We start from the raw sequence: 25,587 nt of genomic DNA on the forward strand, positions 1-25,587 counted from the left end.
CCATATTATGATTTCAATATTTTCCCCACTTTTACTCCATAAGAAAATATGTAACACTACAAAATATCATCATCAATTATAAAAAGTACCTCTGCTCTGCAGGGAGAATGACACATTTTTTTGTACCTGTGCTCTTCAACACTAAGAAGGGACTCTGTCAAAGCCAGCTTTCAGGACTTCATTTCCAGGAACAATTTTCTAAAGTGACAAACACTATGGGGAAATCTGTGCTAACTGTTAAAAAACTTACAACTGGGTTATTTGCAGTACTGTCATGCTAACTTCCACCTTAATAAGACCAAGGAAATCTCAGGAGGGGACTCTGCTAATAGCTTCTTACTGACCTCCTTACATCAGGCCCTTCTGGTGAACGGTGGCCCAGTAGTGAATATGGCAAATGAGGTGTGAAAGCAGAGATACATTTTTTTTAAGACTATGGTTCTGACTCGTCAGGAAAAAAAAAAAAAAAAATTGGAAAAAAATAAGAGAGAGAGAGAAATGAGTTATACAATAGATATATTTTCCCCTAGAATTCTCTGCCTCAGACTTTCCATCATGGAAACCCAAGCATGACTTGGAATATTAATTGTGTCAGGTCAAGCATACTGGCAAATGTACCATTTGTTACCCAGTCATCCTTAGCATTACATTAATATTTTGAATCATTTTGCATTTCTAACACTCTATCATCTAGTTTCCTCCCAATCATTTTCTTATCTTTATAATTAATGGTCACATATAAAGAAAGAAAAAATCATAGGGAAACAAACATTAATTTAATGAACGTTAGCAAAGAAAAGATTTGGGGTTTTTATAGTCTGAATTGCTTCCACAGCGTCCACTAATGCTGTATTTACTCGATGCTAAAGAATATCCATTTTTGTCTTTTCCTGTTTATCATTTCAATACAGAGAGAAAGAGTTAACTTCTTTTCTATCTTAATTAATTTTTTTTCAGAATAAAAGAAAAAAAATTACTAAGGAGTTGCCTTGAAACCTAAACTATGAAGTAAGGCAGCAGCTAAAGAAATAGAAAGAAGGAAGGAAGAAAGGAAAGAAAAAGGTGCAGGTAGAAAGGGAAAGACAAGGCTGTGTTGATTAAGCCAGACAGTTCCTCGGAAAAGATAGGTGACCCCAAGTGGTATCATAAATCCTGAGAAGTTTAGATTCTGCAATTTTCATTTATAAATTAATTATTTCTTAGTCTTCTTTCCTACGTCTTGGCTGAGCTTTTTAAGTTTATGTAAAAAATTGCGAACCAAATATGTTCTAAGATACAGCACAGCTACTGTGCCGCAAATAATTACACATATGTAAAATTAAAAACTGACAAAGTTGAGCTGGAGATAAATTGTAAGCATTAAGTCAATAGAAAGTGTATTCTAATATATTTACATATTTTTACTGTAATTTAACTAAGCAAAAATAAAGGTATGCTGTATTTTAATTAATTTTTCATATCCACTCTGAAAGACTGAAATAATCAACATGTATCACGAATATAAATGTTTCATTTAACAGTAATTTCATCTTGAAAAACCAGTTTTGAGGGAGGAAGCTTGTGCAAGTGGTTATCACAGTAAGAACCTAAATAAAGCGCTACTTTCTCACTTTGGTCTTTTAATGAGGAGTTAAATGAGCAAGAAAATACTTCAACAAAATAGGGACTTAACTTGAAAATCCTTTCTTGCTCCATTGTAATTTGTAAGAAAACCTAAGCAAGCTGAGATGAGAGGTAAGAGATCTTTAAAAGCCATAAAAGTAAAAGCATGAAGGAGAGCTGTGAATGAAATATTTGCTAGAGATGGGATTGCTGAATCAACACTGACCAGTGCACTTCATCATAATTATCAGGACATACTACTGCCAGGGGATTTATAAAAATCCCACTCAGCAAATAATTGCCCTGCTGTTAGGAGATAGTCGGAGTGTTAACACACTGTCACAGTCCAGCGTTTAGTAAGATATTCAACATTCAATTACTCTTGCTGAGAACTAAAAGGAAACATGATCATTTCTCAGCTACTGCAGTTATGCTTCCACGTGAATTCCAGTGAACAATCCTGTTAATCCCCAGATATATATATAGTTTTTCTAGGAGGGAAAAGAAATACCCTAAAACATTAATGATTCACAAGGAAATAAGTGTTTATATAATGTTTCAAACATGCCTGTAAAAGAAAAGGAATTGTAAACTTCTAAATAACTAGCTTTTTACAGACTGTCAGAATATTTCATATTTAGTGAGAATAAAAGGACAATATTTAATATGAGATTTATTGTAGAAAGAACATCTATAAAAAATCTGTAAATACTGTTCTAGCACCAAGTATAATAAAACTATGTCCATGAACTCAAATGCAAAACATCAAAATATTTAAGCTACAATACAATGCATTCTACTAGCAACGATTGCAATTTTTTAACTAATGTGAACAGATTTCTGTATTAACAATTAAGAAATACATTGTCAAGTTTATGCAGATGTTGGAAAAATACCATAGTATGGTTTAACATTCTGGTTTGAGATAAAACTTCTTTACCATGCCTGACAATAGGAAAAATGTCACCCAGCTTTATAAATGTAGGTTCAGTCCTCACTGAGCTAATGCTGCTCTTCAGGCCTGATCCTCTAATCCCTAAAAAATATACTCTCAGGAATTTCATCTAAATAGGAACTGGAGGACCTAGCCTGTTATTGCACCTAAGGTATTTTGCCTTTCTTTGAGATACTGCTTTTATGGAGACACTGAAGAATTCATAAATGAGTGATGAGTAGCGTATTTTCTTTCAAGTGGGATTAATTACCTGTCTTCTGCTTAATATATATTCTGTTTAAACAGAGTAATAGAAGCATTAATTATTGTTATTCTGCCTTCAGACTGTAAAGCTTGGTTCAGTCCTTTTCATCTGTGAAATGTTTACTTGATATCAAAATAATAATGCAATCACAGTTTAAATGCACTTGTATAAGTAAACCAGGCAGGAATTTTATGGACTATACAATGAGGTGTTAAGGAAATATTCAAGTCTGGTACCCTGGCCACAGACCATAAAACCAACCTCTAAACCTGCAAGGCACTAAGTTCAGTTGCAGGAAACAACACTGTAATTGAGTCTCCAAACAGGTACCAACTGCTTGGGCATTTAGGCACCAAGATAAAAGAGAAATATAATCATAGTTTACTGCATGAATCATTGTGGCACAATATCCAAAACACAGCAACCCAGCAGATGCAGAGGCATCCCAAAAATGCATCCACCTTTCATAGATTGTCTCTCTGACTGAGGCTTACTCTGTCAAATCTAATTCTAACGCAGGCTCTTGATGACTTGACTATTTCAGGAATAATAACTTGAATGACTGAGTGACGGCATGGGAAACAATACTATTATCATGAACAAAACATAGGGACAGTACATTCAAAGTTCTCTTACTGTCTTCTCATTTGGCTTCTGATTTCAAAACAAGCAGAAAAATACAACTTAATTGCTGAATGGCTTTATTTTAAAAATAGGTGTGGGAAATTCTGTTACTGTTATTTTCTCTGTAAGAAGCGCTAGGCTGAATATGGGATAATATACAAATTATAAGAATCTCTGAAAAGTAACCTGTTTCTATAACCACCTTGGGTAAGTGGGAATTAGAGAACTTAGTCTGAAAAATAATCTCTGAAGGTGAATTTATTCTTCTGTGTCTCAATAATTACCTGCAAACACAAAAACAGTATTTTCTTCCTTTACAGAGCTATTTTGAGGCTAAAAATATGTATGCTTGTGAGAAGTTTTCATATCATTAAAACACATACCTACATATGTGATATTACTTATGTCTTTAAAATTAAAATTCCATCTGCTGCCATCGTCATAATGGAAAAGATTAGCTTTTTACAAATAATCTACTTGAGATTCACTCCTTTTCTAACTGGATTGAGAAAAATCCTTATAATTACACCACTTAGAATATTTGAATTTGTAACACCAGAATTTACCTGCAACAACATATCAGAAGAGAGGAGAAGCTCTTTGTAGCAGGTAGGGATGGAAATCATATGGAGATTTCTTTTGTCAAGGAAATAATTGCTAAATGGAGAATTGTTTCATTCCTCAAAAATGCATAGGTGCAACCAAAAAAAAGTAACATTTCACTGCTTTTCCTTGTGCCTTATGTCTGTTGCATTGTGCTTACATGTGAGTATTCCCTCACAGACATATATTCTGACAGATTTATCAAACAATTTGCTGTAGTAAACATATAGGATTAGGCAATGAGTAAAAACTCAGATTGTGGCAGAATGTTTAACAAAGCAGTCTGCAATGAGGCCAGCAAACAATGAGGGGAAGGCTTAATGAACAGTTATAGTATTGTATAAGAGAAAGAATAATGAGGGAACAAAACCATGCTCATCTGATTAGTAAAGGTAGTCAGAAATTAGTAGAAAAGAGTGACATAATCAGAAAAAAACCCCAACAATGAAGACTTTACTAAAAGATTGTTGAAATGGAAAAACTGAAAGCAAAGCAAACAATAGAGGGAGATGTACAGTGTTTGTCATGTCTCTTGCAGGACAGACACAACTCCCAAATTAACATTATGTGTCAGACACTAAAAAAATGCACTGAATATTCAATAAAGAGTGCAAGTTAAAGAACTTCACTACTATGCTATTCTGTTGCCAAAGAGCTGAAAAACAAAAGAATTGGTATGTACATCACTCATCTTGAAGTCTCATTAAAGCAAGGATACCATCAGTGCCACTTCTTAATCAACAGGAAGGTTTGCTGTTGAGACATGTACGGTATTTTATCTTCATGACTTCTCCCACACCATTCCTAACCTCTCTTCTTACCCACTTATCTCTTACTTAGCATGTACTTCTCCTAGTATAACAGGAGAAAAAAATTACCTGAGCAAGACCATAGCTCACACAAACTTGTTTAAACACCAGATGGACTACAATGCATCAACCAAATTTATACCAGTAACTATTGCAAGAATGTCAGTGGAGTTCCACTGTTTCTGAATGTGGCTTTGTGAACTACTTAGCTGATGTTGTGCTGCCTTGTGATTTCCTTGCAATATAGATTATTTCTTCAATGTTTTTACTATATAATACCCACAGCCAGCATTCAATATATAACTCAGTCTTACCAGTTTTCTAACCCTGCAGCAATCCAACCCTTTTGCCACCACAATTGACAGTAATACACAAAATGTGGTCATGTTTTTCTAAGATCTCAGCATGTACACTTTTTGATAGATCACACAGCTTGTCCTTTAAACTCTGCCATTAATCCTACCCACAGGAATTGAGCACGAAGTTTGTTGTCTAGAAAAAATCCACACAAATAGGGATTATGCAATTCAGATGCTAAAAAAGACAGTTTAAGTGCAGGGACCTTCTAGCTAGTGGATTTTTAAATGACTAAAGCTGAAATGCTCAATGCTATAATTCATGGTAGATACAGAGATGTCACTATGCTATAATATCAAGCTTTGTGTGACATGGCTAGTAACAAGCTATTTAGAAGAACCTCTGAGAAATATTGCCATGTCTACATGGACATACCTTTAAAAACTAAGTTTGCATAGGATCAACCAGAAAACAGCACTCAAACTTTATCTTTTATTGTGTTTTAAGCTCTTTCTAATAAGAGATTAATTTTTTGTGCAAACTCTCATTTCTTTGAACAGTTAACCAGTTACCAAACAAACTGAAATGATTTTGTAACAGGCAGCCTTTAGGAAAAATAGAGTTTAAAATGCTGCCATAGATAAAAGTTCATTTACTGACTATCTTTAAGGAATAGGAAGTGAATATCTTGTTTTCCGGGACAAAAGGAGAAATTATTGATTTCTGTTGGAAACACTTTTACTTACCACCTGAGCTAGGCTGAGACTTTAGAGAAGAGTGAATGGGAGGGGAGTTCTATTCACTGACACTGGGAAGAAATACATCTGAAATGGTACACAGCCACGGATTTTGCATAGGAGATATAAGTTATGGTGTCAGCAGATAGCATTTCTTCCATCCTCTAACCACAGTTACCCTTTTCCGGGCATGAAGACCACCATGCTCACCATCTTAGTTTTGGCTTTGACTTTGACTTTGACTGTCCTCCCTAGGGAGATAACCACTATTTCTTAGAGAACAAAAATGTCTGATTGAAAAGAATATGGAAGATCTATGGAAGTTATAAATTTTGGCACTAAATTATTTTGGCAATATGTGCACCAGATAAATTTTGGAGATGTATTTTGTCTTTCAGCTCTTGTCCTCTTTTTTACATCACCATGATACTGTGTTGAGTATCAGAATTACAGTTCTGAGTGTCACCAAGATTAGTTATCCCAAAGGGCAAGAGACAGACTCCGATTTCAAGAGAACTAGAGATTTTTGATTGTGTGTGCAAATCACTTAAATGTAATTTTTGGAATTTAGAGCTGGCATTCAGGTACAACGTCTTTCAGCATCAGAAACAGCTCAGTTGCTGGCTTCTTTCAGTTTACCTTACTTTGTCCTTCTTTCTGACAGAAACATTGAGCAACATGAACCGAAATCCTTTCCAAGCAAACTGAGATTGTGTGTGCAATACCCCATGAGGCACAAGATATGAATGATTTGCCTAGAGTGAATATCTGTGAACAGACTGATATATCTGGCTTCCAATGGGAAGTGAATACACCAAGAAATCTTGCTGATCAAACATAGCTGTCACAAGTGTGGTCAGAAGCATATGTAAATTGTGAACCCTTTGGAAATATTATTTTATAAGAACAGAACACTGCAGCATGAAGTGCTTCACATACAAATGCAAGCCTGCCTGACAAGTAAGAAAGCTCACTCTCTCCTCTGTAATTTAAATAGGATATTTTATGGTACAAGCTTTGGAAAGTACTCAGAAACATCTGACTACTTGGCAGAGAAGTGATGAGTGGATATTAAACACCCATGGATAGGTGGGGATGTTCATTGATTGGGGCACCTAGAATAAAAAAAGAATTGACTATTTTAGTTCATCTTCAGGAAGTATTAGTACTTATAATGAATGATAATTTCATCCCCTGAATGTTTTAGAGACAGGATAATAAAATTACAACAGTAAAGAGGGAGGAAATAAAATGTAAAAGGTAAGAGCTAATTCATTCTTCATGCTAGCTCAGTCCTTGGCCTTTCCTGAACAGACACTGCCAATAGTAACAAATTATGTATAATCATTTTGTGATGTGGACTGTTCACTCGGGACTAAGCTCAAATGACCAAACTTGCAGCCTTGTCTCTTAAACTGTGGTTCTGAAAATCAAAGGCTAGGGCTTTATCCACTGAGTCCTCACCTTTATAAGAATAAAACTGCCAGCTGTCCAGAGACAGAGTGGGTGTCATTTTAGACCAATTGTTTTTCAAGTTCTTACAGGACAGCACATTAGGTTAGAAGCATATTAATCAGTTGTGCCTCCTGAATATTCATTATCCTGCTCCAGGAAGGATTTTGTGGCCTTTTTTCTTTCTCACTTAGAACATTAGACATTTAGACCTGAATAAGTGCAGTAACTTCAATAGAATTAACTCCTGATTTCCAGTAATGTGAAAAGGGGACAAAGGCAGTCAGTGTAACAATTATGAATTGCCATCTCTGTTGACAGGAAAAATTTAATAAAAGAATACCTTAGCACTGAATAGAATTTGAATTTAAAGTATTTTACCTTAGGAACTGACAAATACTGAATAGATACAGAAAAAAATTATAGAAGCAATATTTTGAGTTCTACAATAACTACAGAAAATCAAAATGAAACTGGCCTTAGGAACAAAAGATTAAAAACCGGGGCATGTTTTTACTTCCTTTATACTCAAAAGCCCTAATGCAGAATCCAGAGAAGTTTGCTAAATGGTTCCCATTAACCTAAAGTGGAATTGCTTACGGAGATACACAGAGACAGTAAAAATGGAAAAACTTGGTTCTTGTTGCTGACATTAGAAGTTTTTGCTGTTACTCACTTGAGAGTAACTCACAGCAAACACTTCCTTCCTTTGCACAGAGCATTATTCTTAAGGTGGGGGGTTTGGCCTTTTTTTTAATGTTTTCTATAGTGCTAATCTATTAAAGGGTTACTTTCTCACATGTTTATGTCTCCCTGGGAAGGATCATCTCAGTCAAGAATAGTTCCATTCAAAATACTTTCTTATTTTATAGCACCAGCTATAATATCCTTACAAGTAATCATTTCCAAAGCATTATTTCAATGGGAATAAATGTGGGCCAATACCAGCCACATACCTACATGCATTAGCCTGGACTCGAGAGAGACGGCGACACACTCAAGCAGGCACTGAAAACTGAACTACTATGATCCAAAACCAGAACTTGTGTCTTGTTACTAAAAGGAATGTCATAGTTTCTAAAACTTCTACAATGAAAAGGGCCTATTATTACACATGGATTTTGTTCTTCCCCTGTAGCTCTAATTTACCAGGAGCTTATGAGCGGTATCTGTTCACAAACTGCCAAAGGACAGCAGGGAAAATTGTCACCCTGCTAAAGAGGGATGCAAAGTGATGGACTTCAGTGTTGCTTGGAGTGGCGCAGGCAATCCCCAGAACCAGATGAAATCGTGGAGAAGGAATAAGGCACTCCACAGTTGCATATGCTCCTGTGACAGAACACCAGAGATAGCAAAGCTGTGAAATGAACATGAATGAGCAAAACAACACTGCAAGGAGAATGAGTGAACCTGGTCTTCCAAGGAAGCACAGCTTGAAAGCTAGTGTTAGTGCCAGATCTCTTAACCCACTCTCCCTGTCTAGGTTATTCCTTCTCTGGGTATTAAGAGAGGCAGGAATTGAAGGAATACAGAGGCAAAAAATGAAAATCTAAATATTACAAAAATAGAAAGCTGTACAACTAAGAACTGCAAGTCCCTCAACTACTGTTTGCTAGAAACTGAGAGAATATTCTTGATAGTAATTATATTGCCCCATTGCTCCATTTTATTCCTCTTCCCCAGGCCATGCTTCTGGCCACTGTCAAAGATAGAATGCTTGGCCAGAGGAGTCTTCAGTCTAACTCAATCAGGTCTTCTAATTAGTCAGGGGCTAACAGAAAGAAAATGCCATACAAAAATCCAGAGTAGACATACACACATAACAGCATGACTAATTTTTCTAAGGTCTCAATAGTTAAAGCTTTCAGATAGAACAGAAGCTCCCAGAGAAGAGAGGACCAGTATTAGCTGATCTACTCTCAGCATGATTTATCACAGAGCAGGAGGTCCAGGTTTAGAAATGAGGCTGTGACTCAGTCTACCAGCCACAGCAATGATAAGCTTAACTGCTGCATGTATAACATCCCCCTATCAACAACGTACAAATACGTTCTGCAATTGTGTGACAAAGCTCTCAAGCTTTTGCAGCTCAAAAGAAATTTGGCTTCCTGGACTAGTTGTACATTTATTTTGTCTGACAAAAAGTAATTGTGTTTATCTGTTTAGAAACAGGGGAAATGGAGAAAAGAGAATTAAAATTCTCTTTTACCTCACTCAGAACTGTTTGCTATACAGTAAAAAACTACAGGGAAAAGATCTCTTGCTCTGCTGATCCTCCAATCCTTTTCTCAGTGACAGGAGAAACTGTAATAGCAGAAGGCCTTTTCAGCTGTGGCACTTGGAACACTGTTTCCATAGGGCTCTTTTCACGAACTCAGTACTTTACAAGGCATACACCACTTCTGCTCTGTATTTCTGTTACCATTGGCTTCAGCTCCCCATCCCACTGTGGACTTGCAGGTGCTGATGCACCTGCTCCCACTCACAGAATCACCTCAGCACTGCTGCTTGCTCTGTCAGCAGATACTGAAAACAATACAGGTCTGCATTCTAGCTTGATACTGGATCTCCAGATTTAGACTGTCGTACTGACTCTAATCACTGTTGTAAGACAAAGACCAACTGCAAAATTTCTTGAAAGGTTGGAAATACCAAGGACCAGAATCATGCAACCACATATTTCAACACAAGTGGGCTCTTCAACCCCATTTTTACGAAGTGCCATGAATATATTCAGTGCTTCTCTCCATAGTTGACTTTAAAGGTCATTTGTCAGCACTTGGCAGGGGATGGCCCTTACTACAAATGTTGGCCTTGAAAATATGACAAAGAGCAGAAGTAAGAACCTACACAATTATAGTGAAGGTTGTTAATACAAAAAGAGGAACTACAGGGATATAGAATAATAATCTGCATAGGTAAACATGTTTATAATGGAAAACCACATTTAACAAGTAGTTAATTTATTAATGACAATTTGAAAAAAGGGATCATTACCACTGTAGTGGAAATAGCATACTGTGATTTTGGACTAATAAGAAAAACTTAATTATTGTAAGTTTCATGTCTCAATAAGAAATCACAATTCAGTTCATCATAAAACAGGTAAAAACGTTGAAAACAAATTGTGTTACCAATAGGAAATGATAAGAAATATTCTTAACAAACACTTGTTAAATATATCTTTTTCATTATGTTCATCATAGAGTCAAAATTTATCAGACTGATAAGGTAAAAACACATAAGAAAAGAATTGTGTTATATAAAAATTTTAAAACCTGAAGTACAGAGAATCTTATTTTTAAGACTGAATTTGTTTTGGAAGTCCCAAAGTTGCCATCTTATAGATTTATTTCTTGCTTATTTCACATTGGACTCTCTTGCAGTAAGCAACCAGAAAGTGGTTTTTCTTTATAAAGGTAATAGTTATGAACGAAAAAAATGCTTGAATAGCAAGTTACTTCATGAAAAGGACAAAACATTGACTTAATCATAGGCCATGCTATTATGTCAATACCAGACACCCCTGTATATTTCTGACACTCACATTCTTCAGCTTTACTTCTTGAAAGTAAAACAATGTTAGCAATCAGGAATGGGAACACCTTGTATATAGATAAAGACATAGACATAGATATAGATAAAGATACAGAGATATAGATATAGATATATAAACACACTTCTGAGATGTTGTGGGCTTCAGCTTGTAGGGAGAGAAGAATGAAACTTGACATGCCTTTCTTTACAAAAATTAAGGAGCAGTAACTCCTGAATTCCTTTCTGTCAATAAGTAAACACCCTTTTCTCACCCTTTTTGCCTGTATTAAAGCAAAAATATTCCAAACTGCGGGATATATTTGAAACCATTATTGCAAATACAGATTTTGCAATGCTGTCCATATAACCTGCCTGAACACCTGAAACCTTGATGCATGGGGTGGCTCAGCTCCATCATTGCACCTTGTTATGTATGGCAGGAAGGGGAGCAGAACTAAACTTCAGCAGGTCATCTCTGTAACTTACTGGGCTTTAGGTAATGCATAACTACAGTGAGTGCAGCTCATCAATGTCCCCTTTTCATTTGCTATGTGCCTTGCTTACAAATGATACGTTTTCCTTAACTCACTCAAAAGTGTTGACTTTTGCTGCCTGTTTCTACTGAGACATGAATGGTCCCTACTCTGTAATCCAATTAACCATCCTTTGAAAACAGCAAGATGTAGCTGTAGTCAGATCAGAAGACCAGACATTTAGAGAGTAAAATGTCAGACTCAGAGCATCAAACCAGTAAATTCTGCACGGAAATAATTTGCCCTGTATCTTGGCAAGATACCATATTCTACAACTATGTGCAGTTGTGGAATACGGACTTTGACTGCAGTAAGTAGTTAACTTCAAATATATCTTTGCTGGTTTTCAGATTGTCTGTAGGTTTTGCATTGATTTATACTTATTTATGTTTTGAAATACTACCTGCAAAAGAAGATAGCTCTTGGAGCTCAGTTCTGTGATAAATAAAAAAATCTGTGGGCTTTAAGTCTCAGTATTCACAAACCATCTCAGCAAGTGAAATCAAGCATTTTTTTGTTCTGCTAGATAAAAGCACTGCTAGCTAATTCTAATTCTGTAAAATTAGTAACCCAAATTCATCAGAATGTAACAGCTACTGCTGCCCTCTACCAGCAGTCCTCCAGGTGGATGGCTGAAATGAGGAACTACTTGCCATTCCTTAAAATGTGTTACAGCTTGCTAAGCCTGTACCATTAGAGGTGAACTGAGCTTACTAAAATCTAATTAGACCACAAGTCATTCAGTGTCTCTAACCTGACAATTTTTGTACTCCAGGTAAGCATATTAATGTTTATGAATTTGTTTACACAAATTGTACTGTTCAAAACAGGAATTCCCAATTTTCTATAGTTTAAAATAATATAAGATACTGTGCAGATTATTCTTAATATCCTAGATCTACATGTGGAAAAATAAATTAGAGTGAGCTGATTTCAGTCATTAACTAGCTTTCTTGTCTAATAGCCACTGGGAACATTTTTATGCTATTTTTTACTTATATTATACTATGCTTTAAAAAAAAAAAACTTGATTTACACATCGAGTTTTCATAACTGATATCCAGTTAATCAAACCACATTTCTATCTACAGGATAGATCACAAATGATTCCCAAACAAAAGGGAAGATTAAATATTTTGTCACTAAGTGTCATGGTATTTTTCCTGCATTCTTTAGGATTAGCAGTGCTTACGCACAGATTATAATTAACAACTTACAAAAAGCAAGCATTTAGTTCACACTAACATTTCATATTAATTCCATATGCATATGAAGAACAACCAGTTAACAAATACTTCTGGAGACAAAATCATTTTCTGCTTTTATGGAAGTTCACAAAAGAGGACTAATAAAAAGGCAAACCCACAAGCTTTACCAATCATATCAATTTTACATAAGTATATCTACTGGCATATTTACCTGCCTGTTTAAAGCAGCTTGCATAAGAAAGCTTGGAATAATATACCAGTAATAAAGATACAATAGAAATTAATAATAAATATTTAAAATTTATGAGGCATTTTTCAGTGAAAACAATCATGCTAAATAAGCTGATTCAGGAAGGTCTAAGACAAGCTTTATCTGAAAACCCACGTTTACAATCTATCCTAAAAACAAGCAGAACACTGCACCAACCCAAGCATTAGCTCAATTAAAAAAGGGGGAAAAAATGAAATCTCTTCTCAGCTTAATAACTTGTTAGTTCTTGACAAGTGCAACAACACAACAATAAGCCAGTCAAAATGAGTTTTTAAAGCGAGGTTATGCCCTTCATGTTGTGTTATCACAGTGGCAGATCAAACTGCTGACTTGGACTCTTTCTGCCAGCAGTGCTGATGCCGCCTCTATGAGCTACTGTCACAGAATAGTCATGGTACCTGCTCTTGCCTATAGAAAAGCACTAAATTGAACTCGAAGTAGTGTCTTTGTGATATCTTTTCAACAAGTCATGTCCCATTCAGCCTGCTAGTTTATCTCTGTCAGGCTGGGGGCCCAAGTGGTTTGCATGAGCTGTCAGGGATAGGTCTACCAACCTGCTCAGTGCTAAGGAGGTAATGCATCTTTCGGGCTTGGTATTTCTTTTCCTTTTCTTTCTTTTCTAGGTCTTTCATTTTGTCTTCATTTTCCTTCATTTCTGCATACTCTTGAAGTTCACTCCTGTAATAAAATAAGTCTGCTAACTATATTATAACAACAAACGACGTGCTACTGTTCTATTTTACTTTAACCCTTTCATAGCTTCACAGTGTTCTGTTCCTATATATTAGCAGTATACTGACACCACTGGAATGTAAAATTACTATTCTTTCAGTTCCACAGCAGTAGGATACTACATGGATATAGCTATGAAGAAACAGGATTAAAGTGATCAGAAGTAGGAACAGTATATAGGTTCACAGTGCTTACAGCTTGATAAAATAATATCCATATATGTCCTTTTATTTGCCTTTAACTGTCTTTTTACTTTGAATTTCTCTAAGTGGAAGCTATTATAATACAGTGATTTTCCTTAAAATGGTTTCAAAACCTAAGTTTTTCACTTATGTTTCAGCTAGTGCCTTGCACCACCTCCTGATCCACAGCCAGGGGTGATTTTATGGAATGAGAGAGGAGAGTAGACATGGGATAAGAGATGACATTCACTCCTGGATCCTTGAGCCTTTTGTAAGGTTGAGAAAGTAGGCACAGAGGAAACTGGATGGGAACCTTTCATGCATACACTGTCCTTAAGAGGAGTTTCCGTGGCATTGGGCTTCTTGCACAGCTCATTCCTGCTCTGGTTTGATGGGAGCTGTACAGGCCACCACAAGAACCAGGAATGAAACTGCTTCATGAAGCACTGCATGACAGAGGTGTGAACACAAAGAGACATCTAAATGTGTGACTCTCTGCAGAAAACCCTTTCAATCATAAAAGAAATATGGAACTATACCTAATACCAGGTTTCAAAGAATGGAGAAAACTCATGATTTCAACTGAACCTTTACAGAAAAACTTGAACAGAAAATGGGAATAGATTTACTTCTTAACGGCTTTTTTTTTTCAGAGCCATGCTTGCCATAAATTATGCAAACTGTAGAGTGAATTAATTCTCTATAAGAAACAAAATTCCATGCTATTGTGCACAGTGCATGTGTATAGAATTTTTTGACCCAGTGAAAAAAGGTTAGTTTGATTAACATCTGTTATTTTTGTTATTAGAAAATGGTTAGTTCAAATTAACCTGTGTGCCAAAGACACCAAGAATATTCAGTCAAGCATTTAGATTGCTAAAAAGCTAATTGAGTAAATTCTAGTATTTTTTTTTTTAGTATGTGCGTATATGATAAAATAAAAAAATACTATTCACATAACTAGATAATTCAAATATTCCTGCAAAACAGATTATTTAGAGAGGTCCACATTAATAGTCTCAGTTGTTTCAATGAGTACCAAATAAGACACTGTGAGGACATGGGTCAAATTGTGTCAAAATATGCACATGGATAAGTTTGCTGATATGAATAATCCCATGGAAAAGTCATATTGATCCTGAAAGTGTTTTTGAGATTGGAACTCAGACTTACTCTTAGTATTTTAATTATCATTAAATTAGTTCATCAAAATATGTGAAAGAGCAATAATTGCTTTACAAATACGAACACTATGAAATCAGATTCTTAAATACAAGTTGCAATGTAGAACTTTTATTTGTTTCATGCTATCTTTCAAGATTTTATCAATTAAAATAAGTAAAGTATTAAGTAATTAAACATTTTATTTTAGCGATAAAATTGAAATAGAATGAAAAGGAAACACAGATCAGAAAAGATGCATAGGTATTTTTGAATCTCTGCAAATATTTTTTGTTGCAGTTTACTGTTAAAGGCTGCTAATACAATATTTCATACAAGGTTACTTATGAAGCACACTGACGTTTAAAAATCACCATGCTATGCTTTTGCAGCAGTGTAATTTTTTTCCAACATAAGATTAAATTGCAAAATAAATGAATTACTTAGAGTGGCATGGCCCCCATTTTGCCACCCTTCTCTTGAAAATTGCTTATTAATATGAAAAAAGAAGTTGGAAAATAGCCTGTTTTACTTTATGCATAGCATTCCGGGGCCTCAAAGCCTGCAGAGCCGGAGTAGCTGCACATTTTAGATTGTGTTGGCAAGCAGGGACGATGACCTTTCTGACCTGCATCTCAAGGCTATTATTAATCGCTAAGTAACCTGGTAAAGCCAAACAAATTTGTTTCCATTGAAAGGATCTCTATCTGTGTCTGAGAATTTGTGCTGTACCAAACAAACCTCATTAACTGTGTCCATTTTTGACAAAGAACTAGGAGTTGGAGAGATTGGCGACCTTTCTTTGTCCTCAAGGTACAGATTTCAGAGTCACTATATGTAGGTACATAAGCATTTCTTACTAGGAAACTCTTTGTTCTATATCCATCAATCACATACAAATGAATAAATAGACAATGCATATAGTATTAACACTGTTCTTTTATTTTATGCCACTTTACCTTCAATATCAAAGTGCATGATCCATGGTTTACATGTTTAATACTATTCCTTTTTGATTACAGACCCCTTTATTCAGCTTTAGTACCCCTATCTACAACTGATGAAATAATTCTCAACATATTACTACAGGCTCTTCATGTTCTTATATACTGAGGTACTTCTTCCTAACAGTGAATATGGAGGCTTTTTGATTTAGAGCACAACTGGTGATTAAAATGCACAAATAATGTCAAAAGTATAGATTTGTTTTCCAGAAATAATGATAATGGGATGCAAAATGTTTCCCATTGTCATCAATGGGAATTTACCAGATTGTTTTTAATGAAGGATTAATAATCATTAGTTGCTGAAATTAAATGAAGTCTAAAATACTTGTTGAAGTTCAATTTAACTCGTGATCTTTTTAGACAGTGCTACCATCATGATCATTCCTGATTACCACATACCCTCAGAAATACTTGTAAAATAATCCATGCAAAAGTTTGAGATTTTTTAAGCAGTTACAAACAATTTTCAACATACTTTTGCAGCCTACACATTTTGTCAGTTCTAAAATATCTCTATCGTGCATTATACTGTGTACAGAACATGCAAACAATTCTGTCACAGGGAAAATAGCTCCCAGGATGATTCTCTCCTGAGAGGCAGTACAAAATAAGTTGTATGTAGCAGTCCTAACATTGCTTGACTGGAAACATAGATGTTTTAGTATAAATATAGATTTATTTTAAAGCTATTTGAACCTGAAGCTTTCATCTCCTTTACCATACTTTCAAGCATTTGAGAAGGAGCAACAAAAGCAGAGAATCTAAAGCAGTTAGATATGAATATACTATTTCACACATGAGCAGATTAATATTAACATGTCATGCACTGTGCAGGGGTTTCACTGTTACCATACAGAATAACGTGTAGAAGGATAAGTGATACTAAAGACATAAACTTAGGCTTCCAAATGGAGCTAGGGTTCCACACAGCTTACATGAAAATGTGTTCACTGAGAAGTTTCATGCTTGGGACCTTGTACATGTATGCCTCCCCAGAGAAAATAAATCCAAATTCTATTTAAGTCAATTGGAAATCAGTTGAAATGAAATGATTTTTGGATTAAATCTTTACACTTCCTGCCAGCCTTCTCTTTGTTCACAAATATGATGGGTTCATTGAGCAATCTTTTCTTGGGATACGTGGGTGATTCTCTGTGACATTATGAATACTAGCTGTGGCTTCTGGACCAACTTTGCTTCAGGATGAACCTTTTCTGGTTCAGTGTGAAGTGGAAGAAGGCAAATTGTTTGGCCCGCTTTTTTAAAGCTTCAATAAATTTTGCAGAAGAAAAAGAGTTCTGTAAATGCAGAACATGTGTTAGGTTATTTCATAATTTTGTTCTGTTTTTGTAAGCAATCTGTCTGTTGCATGGTTCATAGCTGGAATAGTACTGCTTATTAAAATGTTATTACTCAAAAATTGGGTAATTATTTTAGCATATAATCTTTTCTTTATCTTAAAGCTTATCTCAATATATTAATAGCATCTATTGCATCTTCCTAAAAACCTGGCTTCCTATATAAGCTTAGTCCAATCAGACTTTCTCCCACACAGATTTTTATGGAATAGCTTTGTAGAGGAAATATGTGGGTATTTTAACATATGTAGTGTTTTATCATGATCTGAAAATTATTAAACAAATCAGAAGAATATCAATGTTTACTACTGCAAGTTTAGGATGCATTTTTTTACTAAAAAGTGGTTTTGGCTAACACAAAGTGTATTGTCCTTGTCATAGAAAATGTTTCAGGTAATTGAAAATGAGCATAGGATAATCAACATATGTGCTCAAACCCCACAATTAAAAATGATTTTGTGTAACAAATCTGTTAAGTAGCTACTGAATTGTTAATGATGAAATTATTTGTCTATATAGTTCAAAATTTAAAAAATTTCATCTGACAAGGTAACTTATTGTTATTCTGATACTTCATTATGCAGTAGGCAATGGTGTTGGTTCCTGCTATGAGATGCAAATTTAGTTGACAGTGCTCCTGCTGTCTGTATAAAGGTTAAAAATACACATATAATATTGTTCCTGGCACTTTTGGGAAGGTCTTCAAGTGATGATTTCAGTAATATACAGATTTTAATAATTCTGCGTAGAACTGCATCATTTTACAAATTCACACTGACCTATGTTTCTTAAGTTTATCAAACTATGGCATTCTGTTCACATTTCCACTGGCATTCTGTGGTCCTTTGGCCAACTAGTATTACAAAATTATTATATAAATTAAAGGGCATCCAATAAAAACTAATAATTAGTACAGTTGCCTACAGTATCCAGAAAAAGTATTAAGTTATTGTGATTTTAAACAGTTCAGACACTGAATCATAAAATTCCTGCAACAGAGGCAGTAGGCAACCTTAGCATACAAAGAGATAACCTAAATCTATTTAATCTTTCTGACTATATATCATTCTCCCTGCTCAAATACAGAATACGGAAGTGAAAATAAAATTAGTGAGACAATAATTTTGGTATACCACTGCATGCCACTTGATTTTACATCACATTGGTGTAGGTGAGAATGGAATATGACCTGCCATGATAATATTGTTTGACTTAATTGATTAAATTTGGAAAACAGTGAAATATATCTACAGACCAGCCTAGGATGTAAAAATAGTTTAGAGAACTCTGTACTTTGAAGGTAAAGTTTTAACAGAATGCACATACTACATACTTAAGTTAGCTATGTACCATCAGACAGCTTGGTCATCCTCAATATTTTTCTGGTTTTTTGAATGAACTTCTTCAGATTTGCTAAGCAAATCAGGGCAGCTCTGTAACTCTCTTCTCCTGTCTACCATGATGTATAGTCCTGTGTGTATCCTGACAGAATTCCTTGACCAAAATATTTGATCTCAAGTTACAGTTAGATAGATGCTCAAAGCGGCAGTCAGTTATTAGTGGTACAAGGTATCTTACTGCCTATGAGATCTACCACAAATTGATGTCCAAAATTCTCACTAATTTTAAATGTGAATGTTTACATGAATCTGTTCAACAAATTAATCATGACACTCTCTTCAAGATCTGGAGGAATGTTATTGCTTTGCAGTGAATGTCATTGCAGTGCAGCAAATAGGAAATAAGATTCCTTAAGATGAAAAAAGTTAAAATCAATAAAGCCAATGTGTAGGCATATGAAAACACCCTGTATCTCCTATTATTATTAATTTTACAGAAAGAAATTCAGAACACCTTAAAATCCCATTATAATTTGTGCATAGGAGCACACAGTCTGTCCATCTTCCCTTAATCACACAGTGTACAGTGCCAATGGAATTAAGTGACACACCAGTTCCACTGTCAAGGCCCACAATGTGATCAATACACGACGTAGGAAATGTGATGAACATAGCGGTGAAGGGCACACAGTGAATGAATGCCTTGTGCAGATCAGGAGATCAGGGCACAGCATGTACCAGACGATAGGGAAGAACAGACTGATGCATCCTTCTTATCCTTCCAATTTCCACTGCTGCACAGTTACTCAAGAGAGTGCAACAGCCTTGCAAGCTACGATTGCAGAGGCAGCTTAGAACTAAAACCAGAGTATTTTCCTAATCCATCATGCAGGTTCTTCTAGTTATGGTTTCAGTAACAACTCATACAGAATTTTTCCTCACATATACTAAAAACCTAATTTTTTGTCATATATAATCCCTTAAGATTATTCTATTTTCTCAAAACATGCAAACTTCTTGGTCCAAATGTTTTTCCCTTGTGTACATATATCCTTAAGGCAAATTTACTTTATCCTCACTGGCAGCAGAAAATGCTGTGAAGTTAAAAAAAAAATATGTAAAACGTCCAATCTAAACAATGATTTTTCAGCTTAATTATTTTGATTTAATTAAGCTGTAAACCCCACCCATTATAGATGTGGCATAAGAGTAACTCAGCACCAAAGTTTCTGTTGGCAGAGGAACCAGATCAAGGAAAATAGTTCAGCTTTATTTATCCCCAAGTCTATACTGAAAAACCTAACAGCAGGAAAAATGTTTTCACTCAATGTCTGTTTGGTATTGACCCCTTCATGAAAAATCAGCCTGATTGATTAGCTTAAATAGTGAAATTAGTATTTGGTGATTAGCTTAAACAGTGAAATTAGTATTTGAGGGTAACAAAGCCGATCTGGCCCAGAATGGATAACAAAGCCCCAACACAATTTATTCTGACAGCAGTTTAGCAGCAGTGGTCATTTTTAGCACAGTGTCACTGCTAAGCTGCTAAGAGAGCAGTCATGCTCCTAATTTTTCCTGCAACATATAAAAGAGGATGTCTAACCACAGCCAAATACCACTGGAAGTTTTCTAGTGAATGTCATGTGAAAGTATCTGTTATCTTTTGGCACTGCAATTCCCAGAAGACTACATATGCTACCATCTGCACAGTAATAACTAGAGGAAAGCTCACTGCTATGTTTTGCTACAGTTAAGCTGCTCCCAGTACTAGAATGAACTCATTTAAGCTAACTGTTATCTCTCTGCTGCAGTGCAGTACAATGTAGACATATCTGTACTTCTTTTACTTTAATATATGGTACTTGGCAATATTTACAATATTCAACATTATGTGATTTAGAAAGCAAACATGACGTTATAGCTTCTAAAGGTCATCAGCTAAGTTGATTTTCCTTCTCAGAGTATTATGAAACAATTTGACTGAGGTCTACTCACTAACTCACATCTTTCACTTACTTTCACATAAAAGTCTGCATACACTTGTAAATAAAATGGTACACTTTGTCCACATTAAACAGGCAGGGAGAGCTTTTATGTAATGATCCATTATGTATAGCAGAGCACCAATGCCAAGTCTCACAACTTCATCGTGATTTTTGTGGTACCTCATGGTTTTCTCAATTTCCTATTCATGGAGCGGTGTTACCATTGAGCATCTATGATGTCATTTTTATTGACGCATAAAACATTATGAAAGACATAGCAAATGAATATTTTTATTACATAGCAATTGTAATTATTTTGGGAGAGATCTGACACATTCTTTTAATACAGCAGTGCTACTTGTAAGAATGTGATTTCATAGCAGTGGCTCATTGCCAAACTGAAAATATCAACTAGATCCCAATTTTTAGAAGTGATAGGAATCTTATCTCTTACTGTCTTGAAAACATTGAAGTAATCAACACCAAAAAAAAAAAAAAAAAAAAAAATTCAGGCATTTTCAGTATGCCATGCAAGAAATTATACTAAGAATAAAAGCCTATTCTCTGAAATTTTGGTTCTACCTAATAGATGAGACTACACTTAATTATAGATTTCGACATCCAATTATACATGCCTAAAGAGTACATCCAAAAAATTTATTCTATCTTCTATACCTAAGCACATAATCTTCTGGTCAGAGTACTGCATCCTTTCCCAAGGGGCCAAGCACAATGCTATAGATGGTTGTGAGGCCTGTCACGACCAAGTACAAGTAGGCAAATGAGTGCTGCATCATTTTGGGTGTCATACAAGCTGAAAGACCAAATCAGTTTGTTAGAGGAGGCTGTACACATTTAACAATCAGTGAGTTAATTGGACAAGAAAAGAATAGCCTTCTTGGAGAAGAGAGGTGGAAAATGTTGCTTCCTTGAAACACTTTGTTGTTTCATTTGGTTTGAAGGTAGCAGGAACTGGGAAGTTCAAGGTAAAACATTGGGATTTAGCTTCACCTTCAAGGACAAACCACTAATGGACTCCTGCAATTATCCCTACAAGGTGAAGACTCTGAGGAATTTGAAGGGGGTATAATAATAAGCAAAAGTTTCTCACAGTTTAAGAAAAGTCATGTTCACAATATGAAGAATTATGTGGCTTTTAAAGGAGGTATTCTGAGCAGGTTTCATAGACATGAAGAAGTTCGTTCATGTGATAAAAAGCATTCATACAAATGAATGCACAAACTGACAATACAACAGAAGGAAAAAAAGATTTTTTTTAAAATTTCCTAGGCATCATAACTGTGCTGAGTTACGATGCTGATAGTATTTTAAAGGACATTTCAAGGTCTGTCCAAAATTGTCACAAAAATTATTTTAAGCAGAGACAACAACTTTCAGTGATCTCCATTGTTTATGTCTAGCACAGTTTTCAGTCTAGTAAAGCTGAATATAACAAGAAGCAATGGTTCAAAGGTAGAACGAAACTGCTTCAGTGGGGAAATACAGGACATACTTGGAACACCAAAGGTAATTAACTCCTGGATTAGAATAAAAAGGGTATTTACTATCTTTTGATGTTATTAAATCAAGACTAGATTGTTCAGTCAAAGCTTAATGTGCTTTTTATAGATATTGCTATCAAGTTGACATTGATAGACATCATATTGGTGATAGATCTGAAGTCAGACTAGATCATCCGATTCCAAATAACATTATTTTCATTATTACTAGAACAAAAACCCAACACTTTCTTGTAATTACTCACTACTGTTCTAGACTGTAAAAATAGAAGACAAATAGTTTTTCTGTTTTCTTCTCTGAGTGACCACTTCAGAGACTTGACTCTCCTTAGATAATAGAAAAGTCTATTTATAATGATTTAGCGATTAAAAAAATTATTAATTAAAACAATTTCTTGATCCCTTTTTTTTTCCATTTTGGACATTCTTCCTTGAAAACAAAACAAAAACGTGCTCATGAGAGACTGTATACTGCTTTTCATCTCATGCAATTCTATGATATCTCAAGGGACATTACAGGATACACCAATATAAAGCAAAGGACTAATTTTCCACTGTAAAAAAATCTGAAATGCCAAAGAAAGATCAATAAGCCTTCACATCCTCAGACAAAAATAAAATCACAAACTTGGAAAAACACAGTGCAAAATCACCACACTTCAATAACAAAAACGACTGTGAGCGGCTCATTTTAAAGGTCTTCACCGCTGTAGTTTCTATTTCTCTGACATAAATGGGAAATTATAAAAGGAGTCTAATCTCAAAAGCCTTTCACTGGCTAGAACAGTGCCAAAGAACACTTTATTTTGTTTGGCCTTTACATTCTGCTATCTCTGAGCATTTTGCTGAATTGTGAGGAATGCTACTTATTTGATAAAGAGTTATGAAGTATGGGAACAGTAACCAGCAACTTTCTAGCAGCACTCAGACACAGTACCTTACATTACAATTAAAGCAAAATAGTGATGCTAGATCAAATAGACTGTTGTGTGCTAACTAAGAAAAATAACATTCATGTCTTTTGATTTGTTTTTTGTTTCTTTGGAGATCCCAAAATTAAGCAACATTATAGCATGTTCTGGAAAATCCATATGTGTAAATTAAGTACTCACTGATGTGAGTACCTGCAGATACACTCACATATGAGCTGGAATACTTGGGTACCACAGAGCAAACTTAGTTACATAATTTTATATAAAGTGCTCCTACAAATAAAAGAAATACCTAATTTTCTTATGTAACACATAAATGAATGCATTTAAATTTTATGCTTCATTATTAAGCCAAAAATAGCACAATAAAAAGAATTATCACCTTATTTTAATAACAACAGAGCTGCTCTAAGTGAGTTGAGTAAATGGCACATAAAATTTGTCATACTTCTAATGACCTAAACAGCTGAAGTGACTATGGCACATGAAAAATATTTATATACTTCTTCAGGAGTCTTCAGTCTTCAAGTGGTAGAGCCCTTGCCTGGTAACCTCGTATAGCCTGTATATAGATGGCCTGTCATATCTCTCCAATTAGATAAACCAGAACTGCTATAATGTAATCAGTTACAACCTGAAAATTATATTTTGAAAATCAAGTTTATTAATATGTAATCTTTAGGTAATCATATTTATCCTCCTAATTTACACAATATTTATGATAGTCTACATGTCCTTGAAATAGGGAACAGGGACACTACACTATGAAAAAGTGGTCTAGCTGCTGGAGTTCATAAATTTTGTTCAGCTTTGGATGAGTTCAAAGAATTGCCATGTAAGAAAAGCCTTACAGAGGGAATTTATCTGATTATGGCAGTAATAATTACCCAGCTGTTTATTGCAGATAGAGAAATAATTCATGTAGGCAATAGGCCGTGGTGGCAATGACACTCCGCATTTAGTAAATATGCAAACTGTTCACTTCTAATTAACCAAGCTAGAGGATGCCCTTATTAAATGTATAAACTAAAAGTGCCTTCCTGACAAGTGATGAATTGTTACATTGCACAAACTCTTGCCACAGAGTTACTGGAGTGAACTTGGGGCTTAACTTCATTAAGAGATCTTGTGGGATAGTTAAATGAGGATGGACAGCATAACAAGACCTACCTGACAGTCAATGATATGTAAGAGCTTAATGAAAATGTACCTCTTCCCCTTTTCTACTTATTTTACAGTGAAGATCCTACTTCAGACAAAATAGAAGACTGTGAAGTCTATCTCTATGGGACAGTTTAAAAGGCTAAGATTAGTCAATCCTTGTCCACAGAAAATGTTTTATGAGCTGTCAGTAATTCTAACAGACCTATTACAAAATAAAAAAAATCTATCCAGACACTACAGCACCTTCAAAGCTCACAGGTATAGAACTACTGTTATTCTACGATACTGTGTTTTCACACCTGTTTTATTCTACCTTCACCAAAACTAATCATTTATTCTACCTTCATCAAAACTAATCATACACACCACAGACTATTTGGTCCAATGAGTGTACAGAGAGATCTCAGATTTCTTTCTACACATTCAGATACAAAAAATTTTCTTTGGATACAAGTGAAATAAAGCTTAATGTTTAATCTGTTAATCCTAATGGTGTGTTTAGTGCAATATAAAAATACATGAGAAAATACTGCCTTCATGTCGTTGAAGACTTCAGTCTAAGCAGCTGCTTACATTACTTACAGTGCTCATGTTTATTGCAAAACTTAACTATTTACCCAGAACTAGCTAAAAACATGGTAAGACCGCTTCCACCCCTTGCTCAAGAGAGACATGGACAGAATAAGGCTCATGAGGCATGTGTAGCTGAATCTGTGTTGGAAATTCAGCCCACTGTGTAAACATAATGGTTCCTACATTAACCTCACTGTATTCAGAAAGTGCTTTCCCAGGGAGTTAAAACAGGCCCATTGCCTGCTCTATATGTTTAGACACTTCATTTTAATTTCATGATCGACCCCAAAAGCTCATTTTTTATATCTTACCTATCCTAACAGCATCAGATTTGTGGCTACAGAAGTACTCTGGGATCCTCAGTGGATTACAGTTTTAAGATTCCTAGAAATCTAGCATTATGCTTAAAATCCTTTGGAAAAGGCATAGGTATCTTAAATTATGTGACCTACCACTCCAAATTACTATTTAAATAGAAGAAAGCATACTTGGCACTTGTCTCTATTTCTGTAGCTCACAGAGAAAGCTGACAGTATGAGTTTACATTCAGAAAATTCAAATTACAGGTAAGTAAGTTAAAAGGAAAATGTATTTCCTCTACATATCTTTGAAGACAAGTAAAAAAAGATGGGTTGAAGATAAAGTAGTTAATTAAACATCAAGTGAAAGATGGTATTACAAAAATTAGGGGTTTATTGTTGCAAGAATTCCAAGGAGCTGTATGAAAGGCTTTGGCACTAATTGAAAATAGACCACAGAAT

The 25,587-nt window shown here is 35.1% G+C and overlaps 1 protein-coding gene across 1 annotated transcript in view; it reads right to left on the reverse strand.

The window, feature by feature from the left end:
- Positions 1–25,587, reverse strand: part of SPATA17 (spermatogenesis associated 17) — a gene marked incomplete at its 3' end in the record, with an annotated part of 85,674 nt that overhangs the window by 37,631 nt on the left and 22,456 nt on the right. The window contains exon 6 of the mRNA XM_082276980.1: positions 13,427–13,550. Within this exon, the coding sequence (XP_082133106.1) occupies positions 13,427–13,550 (124 nt within the window). The remainder of the gene's footprint in view (positions 1–13,426; positions 13,551–25,587) is intronic.

The sequence above is a fragment of the Coloeus monedula genome, assembly GCF_965178545.1.
Source record: "Coloeus monedula genome assembly, chromosome: 2".
Classification (NCBI taxonomy): Eukaryota; Metazoa; Chordata; class Aves; order Passeriformes; family Corvidae; genus Coloeus; species Coloeus monedula.